At 34.2% G+C, this 22864-nt stretch overlaps 2 protein-coding genes across 3 annotated transcripts; one reads left to right on the top strand and one right to left on the bottom strand.

Moving 5' to 3' along the window:
- Nucleotides 1-401: 401 nt before the first annotated feature.
- On the bottom strand, nt 402-14491 carry LOC114296885 (cyclase-like protein 2). 2 transcript variants are annotated; one of them, XM_028241213.2, is made up of 7 exons: nt 13790-14491; nt 10229-10273; nt 9676-9748; nt 8503-8600; nt 3490-3560; nt 1751-1886; nt 402-645 (listed from the first exon to the last, which is right to left on the bottom strand). In XM_028241213.2, the coding sequence occupies exons 1-6, from the start codon at nt 14256-14258 to the stop codon at nt 1761-1763; spliced, it is 882 nt and encodes a 293-aa protein (XP_028097014.2). In that variant the 5' UTR covers nt 14259-14491; the 3' UTR covers nt 402-645; nt 1751-1760. The 2 variants fall into 2 exon arrangements, with proteins under 2 accessions (XP_028097014.2, XP_028097016.1); XM_028241215.2 differs by lacking the exon at nt 13790-14491 and adding an exon at nt 12529-13274.
- Nucleotides 14492-21710: 7219 nt separating this feature from the next.
- LOC145821665 (uncharacterized) lies at nt 21711-22473 on the top strand. The gene is made up of 2 exons (XM_082918213.1): nt 21711-21833; nt 21961-22473. Exons 1-2 carry the CDS (start codon nt 21735-21737, stop codon nt 22471-22473), a joined length of 612 nt encoding a protein of 203 aa, XP_082774339.1. The 5' UTR covers nt 21711-21734.
- Nucleotides 22474-22864: the final 391 nt, after the last annotated feature.

Here is a 22864-nt window from a genome sequence, read left to right as displayed (position 1 = left end):
CACCAACACATCATCAATGCATCACTTTCCACAACAGTTCAAACATATCCCCAACTAGTGGACGGTGAGAATAATCCCCCAAATTGATTAGTGGACTGAATACCAAGTTATGGAAAAAAAAAAAATTGGTTTCACTTATTCTCCAAGTCATTGTATTACCAAATATTTACCATGCTTCTTGATCTCTTTCCCAAAATTTGAATCCCCAATCTTTCTTATATTCATTTCAGATTATTTTGTTGAGAAGTATTAAGGTCCTTTATTTGAATAAGATAGTAAATGTTGCTTATTTTACAAGTTTCGAAGGAATTGTTTGGAATAATCTAAATAAGTATAACTTTTTATAATAAAAAAAAATGTGCAAAAAAATAAAAGTGATATAACCCAAATAAGTGCACCTATTTAAGAGATACCAAACAAACTCTATATCTACCATCGACATGAAAAACACAAAGTAGAAGAAACAATCACTAAATCGTTTAAACCTAGCCACATAAGTCATAGGAGGTCGAGTATTCAAAACAAACGAAAATCTTTATTTTTACAATGACCATTTCATGATGCACCAAACCCCCGTGGATAGAACTTATATATATAGCACAACGATCTTCCACTGAATGCGTCTCCCACAGCTTTTGATGTTTCCTGCGGAAAGTTCACGAGTATGCTTTGAGCATTAAAAAGGTGATAACGAAACAATTTCTCCACAAAACCATAGAAGCAATAGATATGACAGAAATATGGAAGCAAATGGTGCACCAAAATTCCACACTCCCATAGAGAAGCGAATAACCATGCAGATCATTTCCCTTATGTTGTGTCTGGTTGAGAAATTTAAAAAGAGATTTGAAAAAAGAAAAAGGTAATAGTTTCATATTTTTTTTTCCTTTCCTTTTCTAAATCCCTTCCCAAATCCCTCAACCAAACACAACATTAGTTGAGGAGGGCGAGAAGTGTCATTTGTTTATTATGTTCATCTCTCATTACATTTGCCCAATTATGTATGAAAATATTAGAGGCCACGGGACCCCAAAACTATTACGCACTAAACTATAATTCTAATGCAAAGTTCCAGTTCAACATTCAATACATAATAAATGTGGGTGTGCAGTTTGATTTTGGCATTTAGGCTGCATTTGTTTTGGTGGAAAATATCATGTAAAATGTTTCTTCTGAAAATATTTTTTGTAGAAAATGTTTTCCTATATCCGGTTGTAACTTTGAAACTAATGTGCTAATAGTTGTATTAGTCGTGGTGTTGGTATGGTGGTGGGGGCAGCTGCAGAGATGGCGGTAGTGGCGGTGGTGGTGGTAAGGTTGGGATGGTGGAGACAACGGCAGTGGCGATAGTGGTGCTGAGGTGGGTGGCAATGCCGGTAGTGGTGGGGGGGGGGGGGGAGATGATGGTCATGGTAGTGGGGTAGGGGGAGGAGGTGGTGATAATGTGGTGGCAGGGTGTGGGAAGTGGTGGTGCCGGTGTGGTAGCGTGATAGCATTGACAAAATTTTAATTCAAAAAATGTTTTCCACCTTCTAAAAGTGAAAAACATTTTCCACCCATTTTCCACCCCAAATAAGCTTGTTTTTCATTGATGTACCAATTACCCACTAGAAAATGAGGAAAAAAACTGTTTTCAAAAAATATTTTATGCCAAAACAAACGGACCATTAATATAAAACATCATGCTAAACAATTTCAAATAATTAAGAACTTCAAGCATCACAATGGCTTAAAAAATATAAACACTTACAAGGACGATGTCATTTGATAAGGATGCATCTGATAGGCGAGCCCTCAGCACCAAGCAACCTTAGAGGTAAGCAATGGACATTATATATTCCTAGTTGAATATCTTCGAGTTTCAGGCCTTCCACCAGAATGATTTCCTAAAGCATTTGAAATGTGTCAAAACTGTTGCTACTCTTCTCCATTGAAATGAAAATTACAAATTTTCTTATATCCAAACAACATTAACCAAAAAATTGCTTATCATACAGTAGAGCTGATAAGATATATCAGCACTCGATCATCTACTCCCAACAAGAAACAAAAGCAAAAAAAGAAAAGGAGAACCCAAATAATGACAATAAAATCATCTCCATGTGATGCCATTTTATTATGTGAGACAGAAAACATCAAGTTGGACTTTTAGGGATTATAGATTTGGACAACATGAATCTCGAATTGGCCCATATTGGTTGAAATTAAAAACTTAAATAGATATAAAATTATTAATATAATAACCAAAAAAAAACCCATAATTTAAAAATTCAAAGTGAAATTATTCCAAAACAAAATACATAACAACTACATCTGTATAAGCATTCAATCATTTGACACGAATGACCCCAATTATAAAATTTGCATTCATTTAAGATCAGATTTTACTCCAAAAAAAATCTTGCAACAAAATAATGTAAACATAATAGCATAGATTCTTCCCAAGAATTATTTGATATTTTCTATCTCACCAACCACATCACTCTCCACAACGGTTCAAACACATCCCCTGCTAGTGGACGATGAAAATGATACCCAAATTAATCAGTGGGCTGGATACAGAGTTAGGGAAAAAAATTACGGTTCACTAATTCTCCAAGTCATTGTATTTCCAAATATTTGCCATGTCTCTTGATCTCTTTCCCAAAATTTGAATCCCTAATCTTTCATATATTCATTTCAGATTATTTTGTTGAGAAGTATTAAGGCCCATCACTAAAATAAGATTGTAAATGTTGCTAATTTTACAAGTTTCTAAATCTACCCTTGACATGAAAACACAAAGTAGGACAAACACACTAAATTGTTTATGCCTAGCCACATTAGTTATAGGAGATCAAGTATTCAAACGATTGTAAATCTTTATTTTTACAATGAACATTTCATGATACTGAACAATTCAAAAAACAGAAAGGAGAACCCAAATAATGATAATAAAATCATCTCCATGTGATGCCATTTTATCGACAGAAAACATCAACCTAGAATAGACACTTTTTTCTACTAGTAACTGGAAGAAAAATGGACCATTTTCTTCAACTAAAGATTCTACACTCAGTTTATACAAATTAATAAGCATTGCAACTCTCACAATTCATAATGCCAACATAATCATCACATAAGCAAACCAATGAACTGATCTCGTGTCAGTAAGAAACACCCTTTTAAACTTGAATCAGAAACTAGCACACAACCATTATCCTTAAATCACAGCCAAAGAATAATGCCCAAAAATATCATCAATACAAGATATCTTGCTAGAACTTCTCTAATCTACAAGTGATGAAATCCGGACTGCACAATTTAAGTCAAGAAATAAACTTCATTATAAAGGAAGGTGACTGCCAGGTTTAGGAAAAGTAAAATTCTCCCTAGTGGATATAATATTGACAGAAGCAACTAGAAGAAATATTTCAAGGCAGGATGAGCAATAGGGTTGCTGAAAGTGAAACACAAAAATTCCAACACATTGGAGATATATTATCTTACCCTGCCTTCTAGAAAAACAAGATGAGAAGGAATCAGATCATCATAGGCAGCAACAGATAAGTAATCAATTCCTGCAATCAAGAACAGACAGATGGGTCATTGCGAATGTTAGTTTTTAAACATCATTTTCTGAGATGAATGTGATTTTTTGCAAATGGCTCCATTCAATATTCAGTTTCTACATTGGCATGCTACATGGAAAGTGAATGGGCTCATTTAAATGCAAAGGGACATTTAGCAGGCCTTCGAATTTCGCTTGATATAAAAAATTTAGTGTAATTCCGTCTCGCAAAGTGTTTTTCATTCCAAGGAAACCTAAATGACCATGTAAAAAGAAATATGGTGAAGTTCCAAACTTTTCTAAATGGCTCTAATGGTAATGAACATCAACATTAAAATGATATGTAAATTATGAATAGGGCTATGCAAAATACTGCCAAAACAGTCCGAACTGTGCCAAACCGCACATTTTTGGAGATCTAGTAGGGTGGGTTGGGTGGATTGGGGTTCTGGTGTGGCGGGGTGGCGCAGTTGGCACTTTCAAAAAGCCAATCCGCCTCTCTAACCAACCCAACCTGCCATTGGCTTAAAAAAAAATTGATATCCAACTATTGGATTAAAGCTATCAAACCAAATGTACATACACTCACTCACTCACTCACACACACACACACACAACACACAATCAATCAATTCTCAATTAAATCTCATTCACACCCCAAATCTCATCTCATTCATCAGATTGCTAAAGAATTCTTCGCCTCCTCTCTCACTCCTCCTCACCTTGCTCATCGCCGCCATTGCTAGCCTTGCCGGTCACTGCTGGTCGCCTCCTCTCACCTTCGCTCGCGCTCACCACTCACATTTTGATAGTCTCTCTCTTTCTCTTTGCTCTCTCTCTCTCTCTCTCTCTCTCTCTCTCTGCTCAGTGCTTTCTGTCTCTCTTTTTGCTCTCTTATTTACTCTCTTTTTGTTCTCTAAATGGTTAAAGATCCCCAGATTTGTCTCTCTCTGAGTCTGCTCTCTTTCTTTGCGCTCTTTTCGCTCTCTTATTTACTCTCTTTTTGCTCTCCAAGTTATGGTTATTTTTTTGAATATTATTTTTTGATCCTGAAGTGCAATGACACCGGTTGTTTGTATTTTAAAGAGAAAAAAAAAAATAATGTTTAGGATACTCTCTTTTTTTCTTCGGTTGTGGAGAGTAAACAACAGTAATATTTAATTTTTGTCAATGGAAACTACTAAAAATTTCCTAATTTATTAGGTATTTTAGGATTCAGATTTTTTCTATTATTTTTATATTAGCTGATAGTTCTAATATAATCATATGCACTTATACACCAAACCAAACCAAACCAAACGAAGCCTTAAGTCCCATCAAATGGGGTCGGTTACATGAATCCTTCTTCTCCACGCGGCCCTATCAAAAGCCATTTCATTAGTCAAATTAAGTAGATTCATATCTCTATTTATAACGCTAGTCAACGTTAATCTAGGCCTACCCCGTCCCCTAGCACTTCCATCTACCGTTACAGCATCGCATCTCTTCACTACTGCCTCTGTTGGTCTCCGTTGAATATGACCAAACCATCTCAAACGATTCTCTCTCAACTTATCTTCTATCGGTGCTACTCCTACCCATTCCCGAATACACTCATTCCTAATCCTGTCCTGTCTAGTCTTACCACACATCCACCTTAGCATCCTCATCTCAGCCACACTCATCTTATCTACATGTTGTTTCTTAGTTGCCCAACACTCCGTCCCATACAACATAGCTGGTCTAATAGCCGTTCTATAAAACTTACCTTTTAGTTTAGTGGGTATTCGTTTATCGCACAATACCCCAGACGCACTTCTCCACTTACACCATCCCGCCTTAATCCTATGGGCCACATCTGCATCAATCTCTCCCGCTGTTGTGATAATCGACCCTAAATAACGAAAATGTTCACTCTTAGACAGTTCTTGGTTCTCAATCTTCACTTCTCCTCTGCTTTCATTGTTGCTGTTACTAAATTTACACTCCATGTACTCTGTTTTAGTTCTGCTTATCCGAAATCCTTTAGATTCAAGAGCTTTTCTCCAGATCTCCAACTTTGTGTTAACTCCTTCTCTAGTCTCATCCACTAACACAATATCGTCTGCAAAAAGCATACACCATGGCACGTCATCCTGAATATTTATCGTCAACTCGTCCATAACTAAAGCAAAAAGATAAGGACTTAAGGTAGATCCTTGGTGTAACCCTACAGTGATAGAAAATTCATTTGTTTCTCCAGCTGGCGATCTAATAGTGGTCACCACCCCTTCATACATGTCCCTAATCACGTCAATGTAGCCTTTGGTCACCCCTTTCTTCTTTAACGCCCACCATATTATATCTCGGGGCACTCTGTCATATGCTTTCTCAAGGTCGATAAACACCATATGAATGTCTCTTTTCTTTTCTTTATACTTTTCTATTACTCTCCTCAAAAGATAGATCGCTTCCATTGTTGACCTACCAGGCATTAACCCAAATTGATTCTCTGACACCTCTGTTATGTCTCGCAATCGACGTTCCATCACCCTCTCCCACACTTTCATTATATGACACATTAGCTTAATTCCTCTATAGTTGTTACAATTCTGGACATCACCTTTATTCTTATAGATTGGCACTAAAATACTCTTCCTCCACTCATCTGGCATGTTCCTAGTCAACAAAATTTTGCTAAACAACCTAGTCAACCAAGCAACTCCCTTTTTACCCAAACACTTCCATGCTTCAATAGGGATATCATCAGGTCCTAAAGCCTTATTTGATTTCATCTTCTTAAGTGCAATCTCCACTTATCATTATTTTAAATTAAGTAAAAGTCATTATAACATTAGCTTGGTTTTTTCATAACAATTGGATAATGTAATAGAGAGAATCTCAATTTGGTAAGTAGAAAAATTATTGCCACTCATGTAGCATTCATTGAGATTTCACCCCTGTTGGACATGTAGTGGCTCAACTAGATTTTCGAGACCTTAAATTAATTCTTAGGATTGTTGAATTTTTAGTTTCCTAGTTTGTCAATGTTGAACGTTAGATGAATGTACATCTATTTTAATTTTGACTATTTATAAATTAGGTTTTTTTAATCTTTGATTCAAGTTTTGTAATGCGAATTAAGTTTTCCGAACCGCCAAGTCGAAACCGCCACTATTTACCAACCGATCCGCTGGCTTTTGATGAAAAATGGTGGTTTCTAATGACAAATTTGTCAATCCGCCACCCGCCACACAGTTTCTCTTTTACCCTTAAACCACACCACGCACATCCCTAATTGTGAATTCCCATTCAAATTGAAGGAAAGTCCAAGCAGGCCCTAGTTGGGCTCAATGTTATAATATTCTATAACGATATTATTGATGAGAGTTACATTTCTGAATGAATTAAGAATTTAGATTTTTGTGGATTGGAAATATTTCATTCAATAAGTTACCAGGCAACTCAACTGCTAAGAATCTATCTATAAACCAAAAATGTAGTACACTAAACTAATTGAAAATCATTAGCAGTGCTGGGCAAAGGAGAAAAGCACAACACAATGATCATGAGTAACAAAAAAATGGCCTTTAGATTGTAATTTCTCAAACTTCTCTTGTTATGGTTTTCCACCAATATGACACATGTTCAACCTATGAATCAATCCACAATTAGGACTTGTCATACTCGCTTCTATCTGTCGAATGCCAAAATAAAGGGCAATATCTAACAAAGCATATATTTTTCAAGACACTAGACTGCTAGAGTCTACATTTAGAGTAGAGCACTGCATCTCAGGCACTAAAGAAATATAAACATTTTTAGGGCAAATTTCACTTTACCCACTTGTGTGTTTTGCCCATATGCAGATTACCCCTCTCATTTGGAAATAACCACATAACACCCTTGTGATTTGTGAACTAAAGTGCGCCATTAAACAATCCGTATAACTTAAAAGTAAGTCTTAAACATGTTTCAAACATGAGGGGGGGTTATACTCATTTTCAAATTTCAATGAGGTAAATCACATAAGGGGTTAAAACGCATTTTGCCTCCCAAACAAATGACGAAAATATTTGTGGTTCACACACTTAGGTTACTTATATATAGGCATATTTTAGTCTTTTTCATTAAATCGTTAACGGGGTCTAACTAGGCACTTCAGTCCACAAAGCACAAGGGGGCTATGTGGTTATTTCCAAATGACAGGGGGTAATCCGCACATGCCAAATAACAAGGGGGTAAAGTGAAATTTGCCCACATTTATATATACACTATCACCTCATGCTCTTTCATGAGAAGAGGTTTAGTAGGATGCTAGAGTGACAATGGATTATTTTTTCAACATTAGTGTGATCAATTCAATAAAAATAGTAGAAACATGAGTCCACCTTGTTACATGGCAACCCACATTCTTGTCACATCATCTCCTTCAAGTGTCAATCTTGTGAGGTGACACATGGACCACTTACACACTGACATGTGTCCTTACCGCTCCCCTCTAGGGTCAAGCCATGTTAGCCTCGTCGACTAACATATGTGGTGGTGCCTTAGCCTTAGACTCAGCAAACTTCATTATAAAAACGATGTTGCAACAATTGCAGAAAAAAATGGGTGACAATTTCATTGAGATTTTAAAACTATGCCAGCAAACCAATAGTCACACTAGTTGGGATTTGGGAGTGATGTACATCAAATTTAAGGCATAGAAAGGGCATCATCTTGCCAAAGAGATAGCATGCCAATGAGGAAATTGTCAGCTTGAATTTCCTCAGTTCTTTTATTTTTTATTTGCTTTTTTTTTTGGGCAAGTGTTTGATGTTATATGATATATATCAAACAAAATTGATAACTATGTCAATAATTATGCATAGGCCGGAAAAAATCCAACTTATTCCTGGTGCAACATAATGGAAAAAATATTTGAACACTCATCACTTAAGATGCTTAACAAGTAATATGACAAAAAATCCATGCATGGTGGGTGTCCTTACCAACAAGTTTAATGTCAGTGTTATCCACCAACCATTGTGCCCCATCTTTCATGAATCCCACGTAGCTTGTGTCGAACTCCTTCTTCCACATAAGCCGCCTAAAATTGAAACAAATTTTAGCTGATGAATGTAGCAAAATCTTCTTTCCATGATTTGAAGTGAATATGTAAGCCAAAGAGTGACCAGCCATTGAATTTGAAATAGTACAAATATGATATTACAATCATTCCATAGAGGACAAAGTACAGCAGAAGCAACAACTGCTGTTTAACATCAGACATGTTGTGCATGCTGTTCTTTATTTTGCAACTAGTAATGCATGGTTTAATTGTTAATACTGATTTATATCTTGTTATTTAACAAGGGTTAACCTCTAGGAAGCAAAACATCATCTACCTGCTATGACATACCTTATCAACCATCTAGCCTTTCAGATTCTCAAATTTGAAGAACCTATGAAAGCTATTTGCTCTTATCACCTCTAATTTTATATAGCTTCTAAAGTTTCTCCAGGTGTATTATGTCCATATCCATCAACAAGGCGAAATTAAAGATGGCTCAGAGGCAGACCAACATAAAACAACTCTTAAAAGGTGCAACATGTCTGTAGCCACACATGCTCAGCAGAAACTGATGTTTAAGAAAATGAACCAGGACATGCCATCACAGTTATTACATTGGTCACAGTTATGCCATCATGGCTATTTTCTTTTGCAAAGGCATTAAGTCAGTAGAGACTTTCAACCAAATCTGGAACTTCAAGTGATACTGTTGTACACACCACTGAGCAAATACTCTATATTGAATTCATATAAGGAACAGTAAAAGTGTGTGCTCAATTAACCCCGATATAATCAATCTCTAGTAATATCAAATGCCAAATGTAACAATTGCATTAAAACAAACACTCATGATATATAGTAAATACCACAGAAATCAGACACCACTTAAAACCTAAAAATCATAACCAAGATCATTGTGTAAAATTATAACGGTCAGGAATTTCTAGTAATATCAAATGCCAAATGCAACAATTTCATTCAAAACAAACAATCAAGATAAACAGTAAATACCATACCGCAAAAATCAGACACCACGTAAAAATAAAAAACCATAACCAAAAATGTTCCACAATATGATCATTCTGTAAAATTATAATTGTCAGGAATTTACCGGTCAGTGTTTAATGTTCTGAAAAGCACGCGCCGTACACCCTTGGGAATATTTAAGGACTTCATAACGTCAGCTGTAATACAGATATAAAGCCATGATTTAATTCACCTAGTTTTATAATGGGATGGGAAACATTAAATGCTCATAGCAACTCCAACACATAGTTATCATATTTTTAATGGCTGTTGAAACATCCATAAGGACTTGTAAAAATAAAGAATAGTAGATTATTTCATATCAACCTGGATAGTACAGGTTCTGTCACAGATCTATCCTATCAATCTCTAGAAACTTAAGAGTGCATCAAAGTATTGGCAATGAAACTAAAAGTGTACACAAATGATAGAAGAAACTCATAACCAGTACTTGACATGTTGCAACCTTTTTGTATCCTTGTTGTCCAATGTCACTCATCTATATATATCCTAGGAGCGCAAAACTGCTGCTTAAAATAACCACAACATATGTGCCATTCCATATATAGATCAGGCAACAGGGAAGTGAAAAAAAAAAAATGTTTATGATTAAATGTATATGTAATGGAGATGGATACCAGTTATGTTCTTGTCCCTTGGAACATCAACTAACAAAGCCGGACCTGTTAAAACAAAACAAAACAAATTTAATTATCAAATAAACATACAATTAAATATGAATGCATGTAGTCGTAACTTCTTTTCATAAAAAAATTAAATTGCATCATGAGAAAAAAGAGGGAAAATTCCATGTACACATATCCAAAGGAAACAAGCAAACAAAAAAATAAATGATATAAAAAAATAAAGTCAAGGACACCAAAACATCAAAGGACATGTCACCATCTGGTAGGTTAAGTGGCACCCCCTATGGGGTGTCTTAAGAAATCCAAAAAATGACAAAATCCATAGAAATATAAAAACAAATGTCTTGTAATGATATTCTTTAGTTCCAATTAAAGATCTTTACAGCTTTTGAAGCGTCTCTGATTGTTTTCACTTCCCAAATGCACCTAGTAATATAAACAAAAGTTGTTCATTAAACCCATAAAGCTCAATTGTCTGCAACATAGACCCACCAACCACAAAGTGTTCAGCCGGGGAAGATGTGAAAAGCTAGGACACAAAACAAAGCTAACAACATTACCCAAAGCTACCAACCAAAGAAGCAACACATAAGTACAAAATCAACCGATTCCTCTCAAAGTTTAAAAATATCTGCCTCTTTAGAAACAGCAAGCCCTTAGAAACGAGATGCTCGGGAGATCTTTCTTCAAGCATTGTATCAAAAAAAGTAAAATCATCCTAATTAGCAAAGAATAGCATTGGCTTAATAATAATAAAAAGAAACATGTTTCCACTTTACTCACCCAAACAAAGCACCTTCAAAAAAATGCAAAGCAATCTATCATAAATTTTTCTCAAGAAGAAAAAGTTAACTCAAACAAGAACAGCATTCTAAATTTCTAAACCTGTAGTTCTTTTTCCCATCAAATTGCACCTTCATGGCTGATTGCCACCAAAGTTGTCAATCCTGTACCAGTCAGTATACCGTTTTTATCATTGGTATGGTATCTTCCGGTGCCAGTATGTTTTTGCTTACTGTTGCGGCTTTATTTATATTTATTATTAAAATTTTCATACATTTGATAAATAAAATAAAAAAATCATTAATGTATTAACAAAATATTTATGAAAATGTTCTACAAGTATGTTTAAGTTAAGTTATACGTGTCTATATATATATTTTGTTTTGAAAATTTAAAGTTGTTTAAAAAACATTTGAATACTTTATATTAATATAAATATAATGAATAAATATAGACAAAGCTTAGATTAAAAAAAATATTTATCAAAATTATAAGGTGCAATAATGTGATGTAATGTGTCAAGATCACTTTACATCAGCATTCATCATCAACTCTGTTTGTAGCAGTTTGCTACAAGACCTTAGCCTTGGAAAGTTAAAAAACACCTTGCAACAACGTGCAGTCCAGAATGCTATTAACAAATATAGTGGCAGTATAGTCCGAAAATTCCAATTACCACTGGAATAGTCTGAAACTTTGATGGGACGGAACTCAAGTAGTTCTACACATTTTTAAGTCAAATTGGGACAACCCAGACTGTAGTGGGCGGTACGGTACGATATTAATAACCTTGATTGCCACACCCCAAAGTTCCAACCATGAAGAAGTCTTATACATGGGCCAACCTTTCAATTTCAGGACTTGCTGAGAATATGAAGTGTTTCAGAACTCTAAAATCTGACTATTAATGCTATTCAAACCCAAAAATTAGACCAACTTTTCAAGCCCAATGGTCAACCAACCAATCACTCTCATGAGCTATTTCTCTCTCATATATTCTTTAAATATCAACCAATCATCTCACTTGCACATCATTAGAACTAAAAAGTAGGCTTGTCTATCATTTTCCAATCTAAAAAATATTAACTTCTAGTAAGAGTAGATGTATTAAATTCCTATTAGTTATCCTATCACTAAAAATCAGCGCAAATTAATTTGATTTCCAAAATATATAAGGCCTATGTATGTATTCTCTAATTATAGATCAATCATCTCACTTACACATCAAAAGGGTTAAAAAGTAAGCTTGTATATCATTTTCCAATCTAAAAATTATTGACTTCTAGTAAGAGTAGATGTATTAAATTCCTATTAGTTATCCAATCACTAAAAATCAGCCCAAATTAATTTGATTTCCCAAATAGATAAGGCCTATGTAAAAAAAACTTTACTAAAGAACCGTTTCCCATAATTTCATCAACCATAATGCCTTATAAATTCAAATACTCAACTAATCAAGATGAAAACATAACGCTTAAAAATATAAACACTATTGCTAAAATTAATACCATTGAGGACATCGAGGTCGAGAGTATCTACATCAAACCCGGCATCAAAGTAATGCTCAAACACATGTCCCGGTGCATCAACATGAGTACCAGAATGAACAGGTAACTTCATGATAGAGAAGTTATAATCCGAGCCATTTTTCATGCTCATAGAAAGTGAGAGGATTTGCCCAACACCCTCAGTGCCCCCAACAGGAGTTTCAGGGGTGAACCTATGGGTAATATCAAAAATTCTTCCGTTGCCATAAACTTCCCTTCTCAAAGGAACCAACCCCTCCTCACCAGTATGTCTCTTTCTACAAGAACCCAAATCATCACCATAACCAGATGGGTAAGCATCACTCGGTGATGATGACAGTGCCGAAGAGAAAATTGCTAGCACTGTAACACACAGCGGCAATACCAACAGAGACCTCATCTTTCTACCTTCCGACGCCCAAATTTTGAGATCAACAATATTGCCACTAATAGGTACACATGTACATATATATATAGGGAGAAGGAGGACACGGAGAAAAATAACAATAATGACTCTTATCTAAGAAGATATTTTTAAAATGTGGCCCACATCGTCACAAATGCTGTCACAGATGCTCTGACAGTAACTAATGGCAAAATGTCAAAAAAAGCAACCCAATTGAAGACGAACAGATACCCACATAAATATGCTACAAGTTTAAAAAATGAGCTCAATTTCTACACGCTTCACAATAACAATGGCCAAGAATAAACCTATTATTGGTGTGCCAATTTCGCACTACACATTAAAAAAAACAAAACAATCGCAATCAATATATATCACAACACCTCCAATATTTTATCAATTTTTTATTTTCATTTTTTTATTAAATTCAAATTTGATGAAAAAATTTCTAAAAATTATCAAATTAATTTTTTCCACCGATCAAGGATGAAATTTAAAAAAGGAAGGATTGAAGATGGATTTCTATGTACTAAAAAAAACAGCAATGTTGAGGGCCACAATTCTTGTGGTTCAAATGGCTCGAAATTGTCAAAACGACGTTACAAAACAACTTTAAAATTGTCAAAACGACGTAATTTTGACAATTTTGAACCATTTGAACCACAAAAATTGTGGCCTCAAACATTTTTCAAAAAACAAAAAGTAAGGATTGAAGATAGATTTCTTTGTACTAAAAAAGATTGATTTCTTTGTCCTAAAAAACGTAAGGATTGAACATAGATTTCTTTGTACAAATGGTTAAAACAAATTTTAGTCAAATTGATGGGATGGGATTACCATTGAGAACTGCAAGGTCGAGAGTGTCGACATCGAAGCCGGCATCGAAGTAGTGATCGAAGACATGACCAGGAGCGTCGACGTGAGTGCCGGTATGAGTGGGGAGCTTCATCTCGGAGTTGTTAGCGAGAGAGCCATTCTTCATACTGGCCGGAAGCCAGAGGAACTGGCCTAGACCTTCGTCGGAGCCCCAAGAGGGCATGTCGGGGGTGTACCTGTGACTGATATCGAAGATTCGGAAATCATCGTACACTTCTCTTCTCACAGGTATGAGGAGATTGTTGTCGTCGGATTTGCAAGTGCCGCCGCCGTAAGGGGAGGGGTAAGCGGCGTCGGAGGAAGCGGAGGCGAGTGCCGTGAGGGTTAAGATCACGGTGCATATTAGCAGAATCGATGAATGCTTCATTTGTTTGTTTGAGAGATTCGCTGGGAGGGAAGTAGAATGAATTTGATGAAGATGAAGATTCATTAGCCACTGAACACACACAGTACTGTTCCAATGAATTTCAACTATTCCACTATCTAGGCTTCGTTTGTTAAAAACTTTTATATAGGCAGTGGCTTCTCTCCCATTCGAAACCGGATTCGATAGTGTTGTTGGACTCTATCCGAATCGTTCAAGATCTCGTTGATTATTTTATTTTAAACCGGATTGGATAGTGTTGTTGACCTCTATCCGAATCGTTCACGATCTCGTTGATTATTTTATTTTTATAAAAAAAATTAAATTACTTGAATATTAATAATCATCTAATCAAATTAAATTTGTACATATGATCTAATTAAATAATTATTGATATTTAATTAATATAATTTTTTATAAGAACAAAATACGCGATCAGTCCCACACATTTAACGATTTGAATTGTTGAGAAAAATTTAAAATGAGCCCATAATGAGTCGGACTAGATCGTCCAATTAGGCTAGCCAATTGGAGACTGTCTAAGGATTGTTTTGGGAGGATGGATAAAAGTTGATTTTTTAATTTTTTTTTTTTCTTTTTTTAAAAAACATGTAAAAAATGTTAGAAATGATGTGACTTAAAATGGGTTAAAATAACCCTAAGTCTTTTTTTAACCTAACTTTTTATCTTTTTGACTATTTTAACTTGGTTAAAAAAAAATCCGTTTGAGATAATTTTCTGAATTTTTTTTTAGTTTTGTGAAATAAAAAATAAAGTGATTATAGTTTAGATCTAATATTTTATCTTATCTTATTGACATTTTATTCTATTTTATCTTTTGGTAAGCTAAATTAATCCCAACTATTTTGCCAAACAGAAGCTATGCAATGTAATCTATCTATACTATATATTAAGCAAAAAGATATTTTTAACCCCAAACCTTATGGGAGTTTCAATCTCGCAATCTAAATTTCCTAATTTTTTTATTTTAAAAAAAAAATCTTGCCATTTATTAACTTCTCGCAACTCCCAAGTCTTACCATCATAATAACACTTTAATGCATTAAGAACAAGCATAAAAAAAATTCTTTAAAATCCAACCCATATAAATTTCTTAAAAAGTCCCAACAGATATGATTATTATTCCTCATAATAACATTTTAATGCATTAAGAACAAGCAGAAAAAAAAATTCTTGAAAAGTCCAACACATATGATTTTTATCAAAATATTAAACTTTAATATAATATATTAAAAAAAAGACATTTAATTCCTTGAAAAGTCCAACACATATGATTATTATCAAAATATTAAACTTTAATATAATATAAAAAAGGAAAAAAATGAGACATTTAAAAAATATATATTTAAAAATGACAATTCACATATATAGATAATTGTGAACACAATCTGTGCATAGCACGGGTGATTTTTAACCCCAAGCCGTGTGGGAGCTCCAATCTCCCAATCTAAATTTTCTGATTTTTTGATTTAAAAAAAAAAATCTTAGCATTTATTAATTTCTCCCAACTCCCAAATTTTACCCTCATAATAGCACTTTAATACATCAAGAACAAGCATAAAAAAAATTCTTTGAAATCCAACACATATGAATTCCTTTGAAAAGTCCCAACACATATGATTATTATCCCTCATAATAACACTTCAATGCATTAAGAACAAGCATAAAAAAAATTTCTTGAAAAGTCCAACACATCTATCTATATCTATATCTATACTATATATTAAGTAAAAGGGAGTTTTTAATCCCAAGCCTTGTGGGAATTCCAATCTCCCAATCTAAATTTCCTGATTTTTTGATTTTAAAAAAAAAAATCTTAGCATTTATTAACTTCTCACAACTCTCAAGTCTTACCCTTATAATAACACTTTAATACATTAAGAACAAGTATAAAAACAAATTTTGAAATCCAACACATATGAATTCCTTGAAAAGTCTCAACACATATGATTATTATTCCTCATAATAACACTTTAATGTATTTAGAACAAACACAAAAAAAATTCTTGAAAAGTCCAACACATATGATTATTATTAAAATATTAAACTTTACTCTATATCTCTATATTAAGGAAAAGGGAACTTCTAATCCCAAGCCTTGTGGGAGCTCCAATATTCCAATCTAAATTTCTTGATTTTTTTATTTAAAAAAAAAACTTAGCATTTATTGATTTGGTCAAAATCTCTTGATCAACATTTATTAATTTTTTTCAACCCACATGTCTTTCCACATACCTGCATTTATTAATTTGATCAAAATCTCTTAATTAGCATTTAAAATCCACTCATACAAATAATTATAGATACAATCCTTACATAGTTATTGAAATATTTTTTTTAACTTCTCTTAGACACTATGATTAGTGATAAGATTGTTAAACTATTTTTATAAAAAATCTTAAAAAACATAATTTATATATTAAAAAAATTTAAAATAAATATAAATATAAATAATTATTCCGTGTATAGGACGGGTGATATGCTAGTTATATATTAAGCAAAAGGGGGTTTTTAACCCCAAGGCCAGTAGGACTTTCAATATCCCAATATAAATTTTCTAAATTTTTTATTAAAAAAAAAACTCAGCATTTATTGATTTGGTCAAAATTCCCTAATCAGCATTTATTAACTTTTTTCAATCCACATGTATTTCCACATGCCTGCATTTATTGATTTGGTCAAAATCCCCTGATCAGCATTTAAAATCCCCTCATACAAATAATTATATATACAATCTGTGTATAATTACTGCAGTATCCTTTTCAACTTCTCTCATTATAAAAAAGGAAAAAAGAAGACATTTAATATATATATATATATATATATATACTATATATTAAGCAAAAGGGGATTTTTAACCCCAAGTCTTGTGGGAGCTCCAATCTCCCAATCTAAATTTCCTAATTTTTTCATTTAACAAAAAAATCTTACCATTTATTAACTTCTCGCAACTCCCAAGTCTTACTATCATAATAACACTTTAATGCATTAAGAACAAGCATAAAAAAAATTATTTGAAATCCAACCCATATAAATCCCTTAAAAAGTCCTAACACATATGATTATTATCCCTCATAATAACATTTTAATGCATTAAGGACAAGCAGAAAAAAAAATTCTTGAAAAGTCCAACACGTATGATTTTTATCAAAATATTAAACTTTAATATAATATATAAAAAAAAAAAGACATTTAATTCCTTGAAAAGTCCAACACATATGATTATTATCAAAATATTAAACTTTAATATAATATAAAAAATGAAAAAAGAGGAGACATTTAAAAATATATATATTTAAAAATGACAATTCACATATATAGATAATTGTAAACACAATCCGTGCATAGCACGGGTGATTTTTAACCCTAAGCCTTGTGGGAGCTCCAATCTCCCAATCTAAATTTTCTGATTTTTTGATTTAAAAAAAAAATCTTAGCATTTATTAATTTCTCCCAGCTCCCAAATTTTACCCTCATAATAGCACTTTAATGCATTAAGAACAAGCATAAAAAAAATTCTTTGAAATCCAACACATATGAATTCCTTGAAAAGTCCCAACACATATGATTATTATCCCTCATAATAACACTTCAATGCATTAAGAACAAGCATAAAAAAAATTTCTTGAAAAGTCCAACACATCTATCTATATCTATACTATATATTAAGCAAAAGGGAGTTTTTAACCCCAAGGCCTGTAGGACTTTCAATATCCCAATATTAATTTTTTAAATTTTTTATTAAAAAAAAAAAACTCAGCATTTATTGATTTGGTCAAAATCCCCTGATCAGTATTTATTAACTTTTTTCAATCCACATGTATTTCCACATGCCTGTATTTATTGATTTGGTCAAAGTCCCCTGATCAGCATTTAAAATCCCCTCATACAAATAATTATAGATACAATCTGTGTATAGTTACTGCAATATCCTTTTCAACTTCTCTCATTATAAAAAAGGAATATATATATTTAAAAATGACAATTCACATATATAGATAATGGCAGTGGCTTTAGTCCAGTCTAAGATCGGACTGGACCGTGCTGTTGGGCCCGTGAGAGCCCACCACGGGTTCCGTTTTGATAATCCGAACCGTTGAATGTATAGAACTCGTCGAGTACTATATGCCTGTAAAAAATCACGTTGATCGAATATGGATAGCTATGTGAACAAAACAGTTTTTTATCAACCGTTAATTATTTTATCGTCCATTTTTTTTTATACAAAACTGATTTGATCACATAGCTACTGATATCCGATCAATGTGATTTTTTACAAGCATGTAGTACTCGATGAATTCTACACATTGAACTGTTCAGATTATCAAAATCGGCCAAAAAAATGAGCCCCATGGGCCGAACTGGACGGGTCCAGTCTTGATCTTAACTTGAGACAAGCTGGATTCATAGATAATTGTAAACACAATCTGTGCATAGCACAGGTGATTTTTAACCCCAAGCCTTGTAGGAGCTCCAATCTCTCAATCTAAATTTCCTGATTTTTTGATTTAAAAAAAAAATCTTAACATTTATTAATTTCTTCCAACTCTCAAATTTTACCCTCATAATAGCACTTTAATGCATTAAGAACAAGTATAAAAAAAATTCTTTGAAATTCAACACATATGAATTCCTTAAAAAGTTCTAATACATGATTATTATCCCTCATAATAACACTTCAATGCATTAAGAACAAGCATAAAAAAAATTTCTCGAAAAGTCCAACACATCTATCTATATCTATGCTATATATTAAGCAAAAAGGGGTTTTTAACCCCAAGGCTTGTGGAACTTTCAATATCCCAATATAAATTTTCTAAATTTTTTATTAAAAAATAAAACTCAGCATTTATTGATTTGGTCAAAATCCTCTGATCAGCATTTATTAACTTTTTTCAATCCACATGTATTTCCACATGCCTGCATTTATTGATTTGGTTAACATTCCCTGATCAGCATTTAAAATCCCCTCATACAAATAATTATAGATACAATATGTGTATAGTTACTGCAGTATTCTTTTCAACTTCTCTCATACACTGTGGTTAGTGATAAGATTATTAAATTATTTTTATAAAAAATCTTTAAAAACATAATTTATATATTAAAAAAAATCTAAAATAAATACAAATATCTATAATTATCCCGTACATAGTACGGGTGATAAGCTAGTATAAGTAAAGGGAAAGACTATAGTACACGCCTCTCAAAGAGCGTGTAACATATGCAACTTATAACTGAAGAAAAAAATGAAATAATATTTTCTGAGTCATGACTAAAAAAATAATCATAACACCACATAAAGGCATAACCAAATATCTCGTGAATCATAATTAAAATAATATTATAACTAAATAAAAAAAATAACATAACTAAAGTGATACATCCATTTCAAGAAGTGTGTATACAAATTGATGATTGAAATTCACCACGTCTTTGACAATCAATTAAAAAGTCAAAAAATTAAAAATTTACTAAAAATAAGTTAAAAAACTAAAATTATACAAAGAGTCAAAGGTTTTATTTTCTTTTCTATTTTTTTGCATGTTTTTTCTAAAAAAATATTATAAACATGCTAATTTTTCATAGGATACTCAGGCCAAAAGTCAAAAATCAATTTTTTTTTTTATCCAAAAGGTCCAGGCATTAGACAAAATACCCCTTTTATATATATTATTTATGCTTTATTTGTCATAACTTAAAAAAATTAAAAAGTCAAAAAGTCACTATCCTATTTAAGGCACCATTTGGGAAGCAAAATTGGGGCTAAATTAGCCACGTCCAGACAAATTAGGCTTATTTAGCTATATGGAGACAAAACTGCTTTCACGGGTTGGTTTGAAACCCTTATTGGGGTAAATTTACCAAAATACCCTGAAGAGTTCCCTCTGATTTTGAGGGACAACGCCTTATCACACACACAACCTTTCCAAACAGCACACAAGAAGCGTAATAGGCGATTCATGTATACCAGCGGCGACGACGACATCTGAGGCAGCTTCGCAGAGGCGATCGACACCGGAGTAGGCATCCGCGGCGGCGAATATGAACGAACCCTCTCAAACACAAACCGATCTGCAAGTAATGCTTTATGGCCGTTCTGATTTTGTTTCCCTTTTTGCGTCTGTGTGGCCCCTACTTCCGATCTGCTTAGGGTTTGGGTTCATTACGGGTTGGGTTCATGACCGATCTGTTTGTTTACCGTGGTGCTTGGGTTGATTACGGTTGATTACGGTTCATGACCGATCTAAATTTACCAAATTACATATTTACCTTTCTATTACCACCTTTACAGTGAAACCATGAGAATGTAGGCTGCTTTTCTTTAAAATAAACGGAAAGAAGTTGACAGTTTGAATACCTATCCTATGAAACATGTGCATCATCGTATTCAGATAATATTTAACCTGATAGACGGATAACATAAATTAATTACTTACATGATTCATTGTCACTTCCAAATGTTTGTAAATCATAGCATGGCTTCATTTACCTCTACTGCAACTTCCAGTACATGGCCACGACGAATGTGTGTCTGTGGACATGGCCCCTGTATTGTTCAGATTTCCAGGTTCGCCAAAAATCCAGGACGTCCCTACTTTGCATGTCCCCGCCCTGTGGTGAGTCACCCATTCTTTACCGGTCATGACTGTATGAACATTAACAACCCATTGACTAATAGTTCCATCATTTGCACTCATCAGTCCTGTGTCAGTTGGATTGGTTGGTGCGAAGAACCGAGGCGAGAGAACCAAGACTATGTGTCACCCAGAAACGAAATTGTCATGTAATTGCGAGCTGATGTCATAGACATTTAACAATCCTTGCGTGTCCTTAAGACTATTGTGTATGTGCTATGCATTGTCGTTGTCATTTTGTTGTTCCGTATGTAAGAAACGTTAGGATGTTGTCAGTATGTACAAACACGTTACGACGTTGTTAGTATGTTGGTAGTATGTTCTAGTATGACTTTAAGCTGCCTTTGCCTTTGTTAGTACGAAACGGTCAACGTATTAATGACTATCATAACTATGTCCACTACTTAGTTCCATGGTACCTGTGTACGTATGTTATTACTGTGCAATGGTTATATGCTGGCTAATTTAGCATCATATCTCTCTGTTTGTTGTTATTAATGTGTAATGGCTTATGCGTTTGTATATTACAACCGAATTTGTGATGGTAATCTTTTGTAACCGTACATTAGTAATGGCTTCCATACGTCCTTCTCCGCGTACCCATTCCAAAAGCAAAGGCGTTGTCACTGACAAGTCAAGCAGTCTTGAAGAGACACATAATCAGTTCAGCGACAAGGCCTCATGGGACAGTGACTCAATCCGAGTTTTCCTGCAGTTGATTGCAAATGAGATTACTAAAGAAAATCTCCCATTCCTAGTCCTCAGCCAAGCACGGTACAAGTCCTTGGCAAGGAAATTTGAGTAAAAAACAGGAAGAAAACATGGACTGAAACAGTTGAAGAATAAGTACAAAAGTTTAAAAAAAGAGTGGCAATCGTGGACAATGTTGATGGATTCAAGCAAAGGAATGTCAGGGATAGGGTTTGACTGTGACATCGGTATGTTTCAGGCACCTGAGGAGTGGTGGGACAAGATGGAATCGGTAAGTACTTGTACAAACAAGTTTCATATTTGTCATTTACCAGTACATTTTTAACTTTTTTAGTTAACTTTTAATTAATTATATGAAATGTAACGTTTTTCTCTTTCATATATCTCTATTTCTGCAGATAAACAAGGTGTGTGCCAAGTTCAGGAAAAAAACCTTAGAACATCGTGAGTTGATGGAGACGGTCTTCATGGGGGCATCAACTACTGGGAAGCACCATTGGACCTCGGGAGAGAAACTTCCTGAAGCTGCTGATGACTCATCTGATTCAGTGCATAGTTTGGGAGCCCAGCCATTTGCTGATTCCATACCCGCAGGAGTACAGGACGTGGCTTCAGATTCTTCACTGGAGTATGTTCCGATTGAAAAGGGGAAAAGGAGAAAGACGCCATCAACAAGTGTTTCAAAGTCGAAGAAGGTAACAAGTGGAGCGTTAGTTATTGCGGAAAGTATGAACAATCTGACAGATGTGGTGCGTACGAAGAATCAGCAGGTTACGGTGAGGCACCTCACAGGCAACGAATCGATGTACACTATTTCAGAGTGCATGCATCGCCTGACGAGTATTCCATCCCTGATTGGTACGCTGTTATTCCACTTGGCCTCGACATTTATGGATAACGCCGATTACTAGGAGGCGATGATGTGCCAGCTTGATGACGACCACATCATAGGGTGGCTTACACAGAAGCAGCTCCAGTGTACTGCGTTAGCGCCTTTTGCAAACCTGTTTGGGGGTCGCCGGATGTGATGTAGCGGTGTTACGAGTGTTGAAGATGCCTGTCCTTCTCTTGCGTTTGAAAGCTTTGACTTCTGTTATTGTTGGCACTGTATTAAAATAGGATGGTTGTGTGTGCATGTTTTTATTTTATCCTTTTTGTTTTTTTCTTGCTAGCTATGGTGAACAAAACTTTTAGTTAAGTGCATGGGTTGACGGAATGGAAGCATGGTTGTGCATGGTTTTTGGGAAATGGATGGGATGCTTCTGTTTTAATTAAATGTGTGGCCATTTTTTAGACAGGCAC

This window comes from Camellia sinensis, chromosome 3 (genome assembly GCF_055761805.1).
Source record: "Camellia sinensis isolate YWXY chromosome 3, ASM5576180v1, whole genome shotgun sequence".
NCBI lineage: Eukaryota > Viridiplantae > Streptophyta > Magnoliopsida > Ericales > Theaceae > Camellia > Camellia sinensis.
The sequence above is the reverse complement of the archived record's forward strand: the minus strand, read 5'-3'. Positions and strand labels throughout refer to the sequence as shown.

Bases quoted from the DNA above. Each gene is read 5' to 3' on its own strand.
- LOC114296885 (XM_028241213.2), bottom strand. From the start codon at position 14,258: ATGAATCTTCATCTTCATCAAATTCATTCTACTTCCCTCCCAGCGAAT. The intron at 8,601-9,675 runs GTAAATTCCTGA...TTTCAATTTTAG, and splicing joins AGAACATTAAACACTGACCG to GCGGCTTATGTGGAAGAAGG. The intron at 3,561-8,502 runs GTAAGGACACCC...TCTTGATTGCAG, and splicing joins CACTGACATTAAACTTGTTG to GAATTGATTACTTATCTGTT.
- LOC145821665 (XM_082918213.1), top strand. From the start codon at position 21,735: ATGTTGATGGATTCAAGCAAAGGAATGTCAGGGATAGGGTTTGACTGT. The intron at 21,834-21,960 runs GTAAGTACTTGT...CTATTTCTGCAG, and splicing joins GGTGGGACAAGATGGAATCG to ATAAACAAGGTGTGTGCCAA.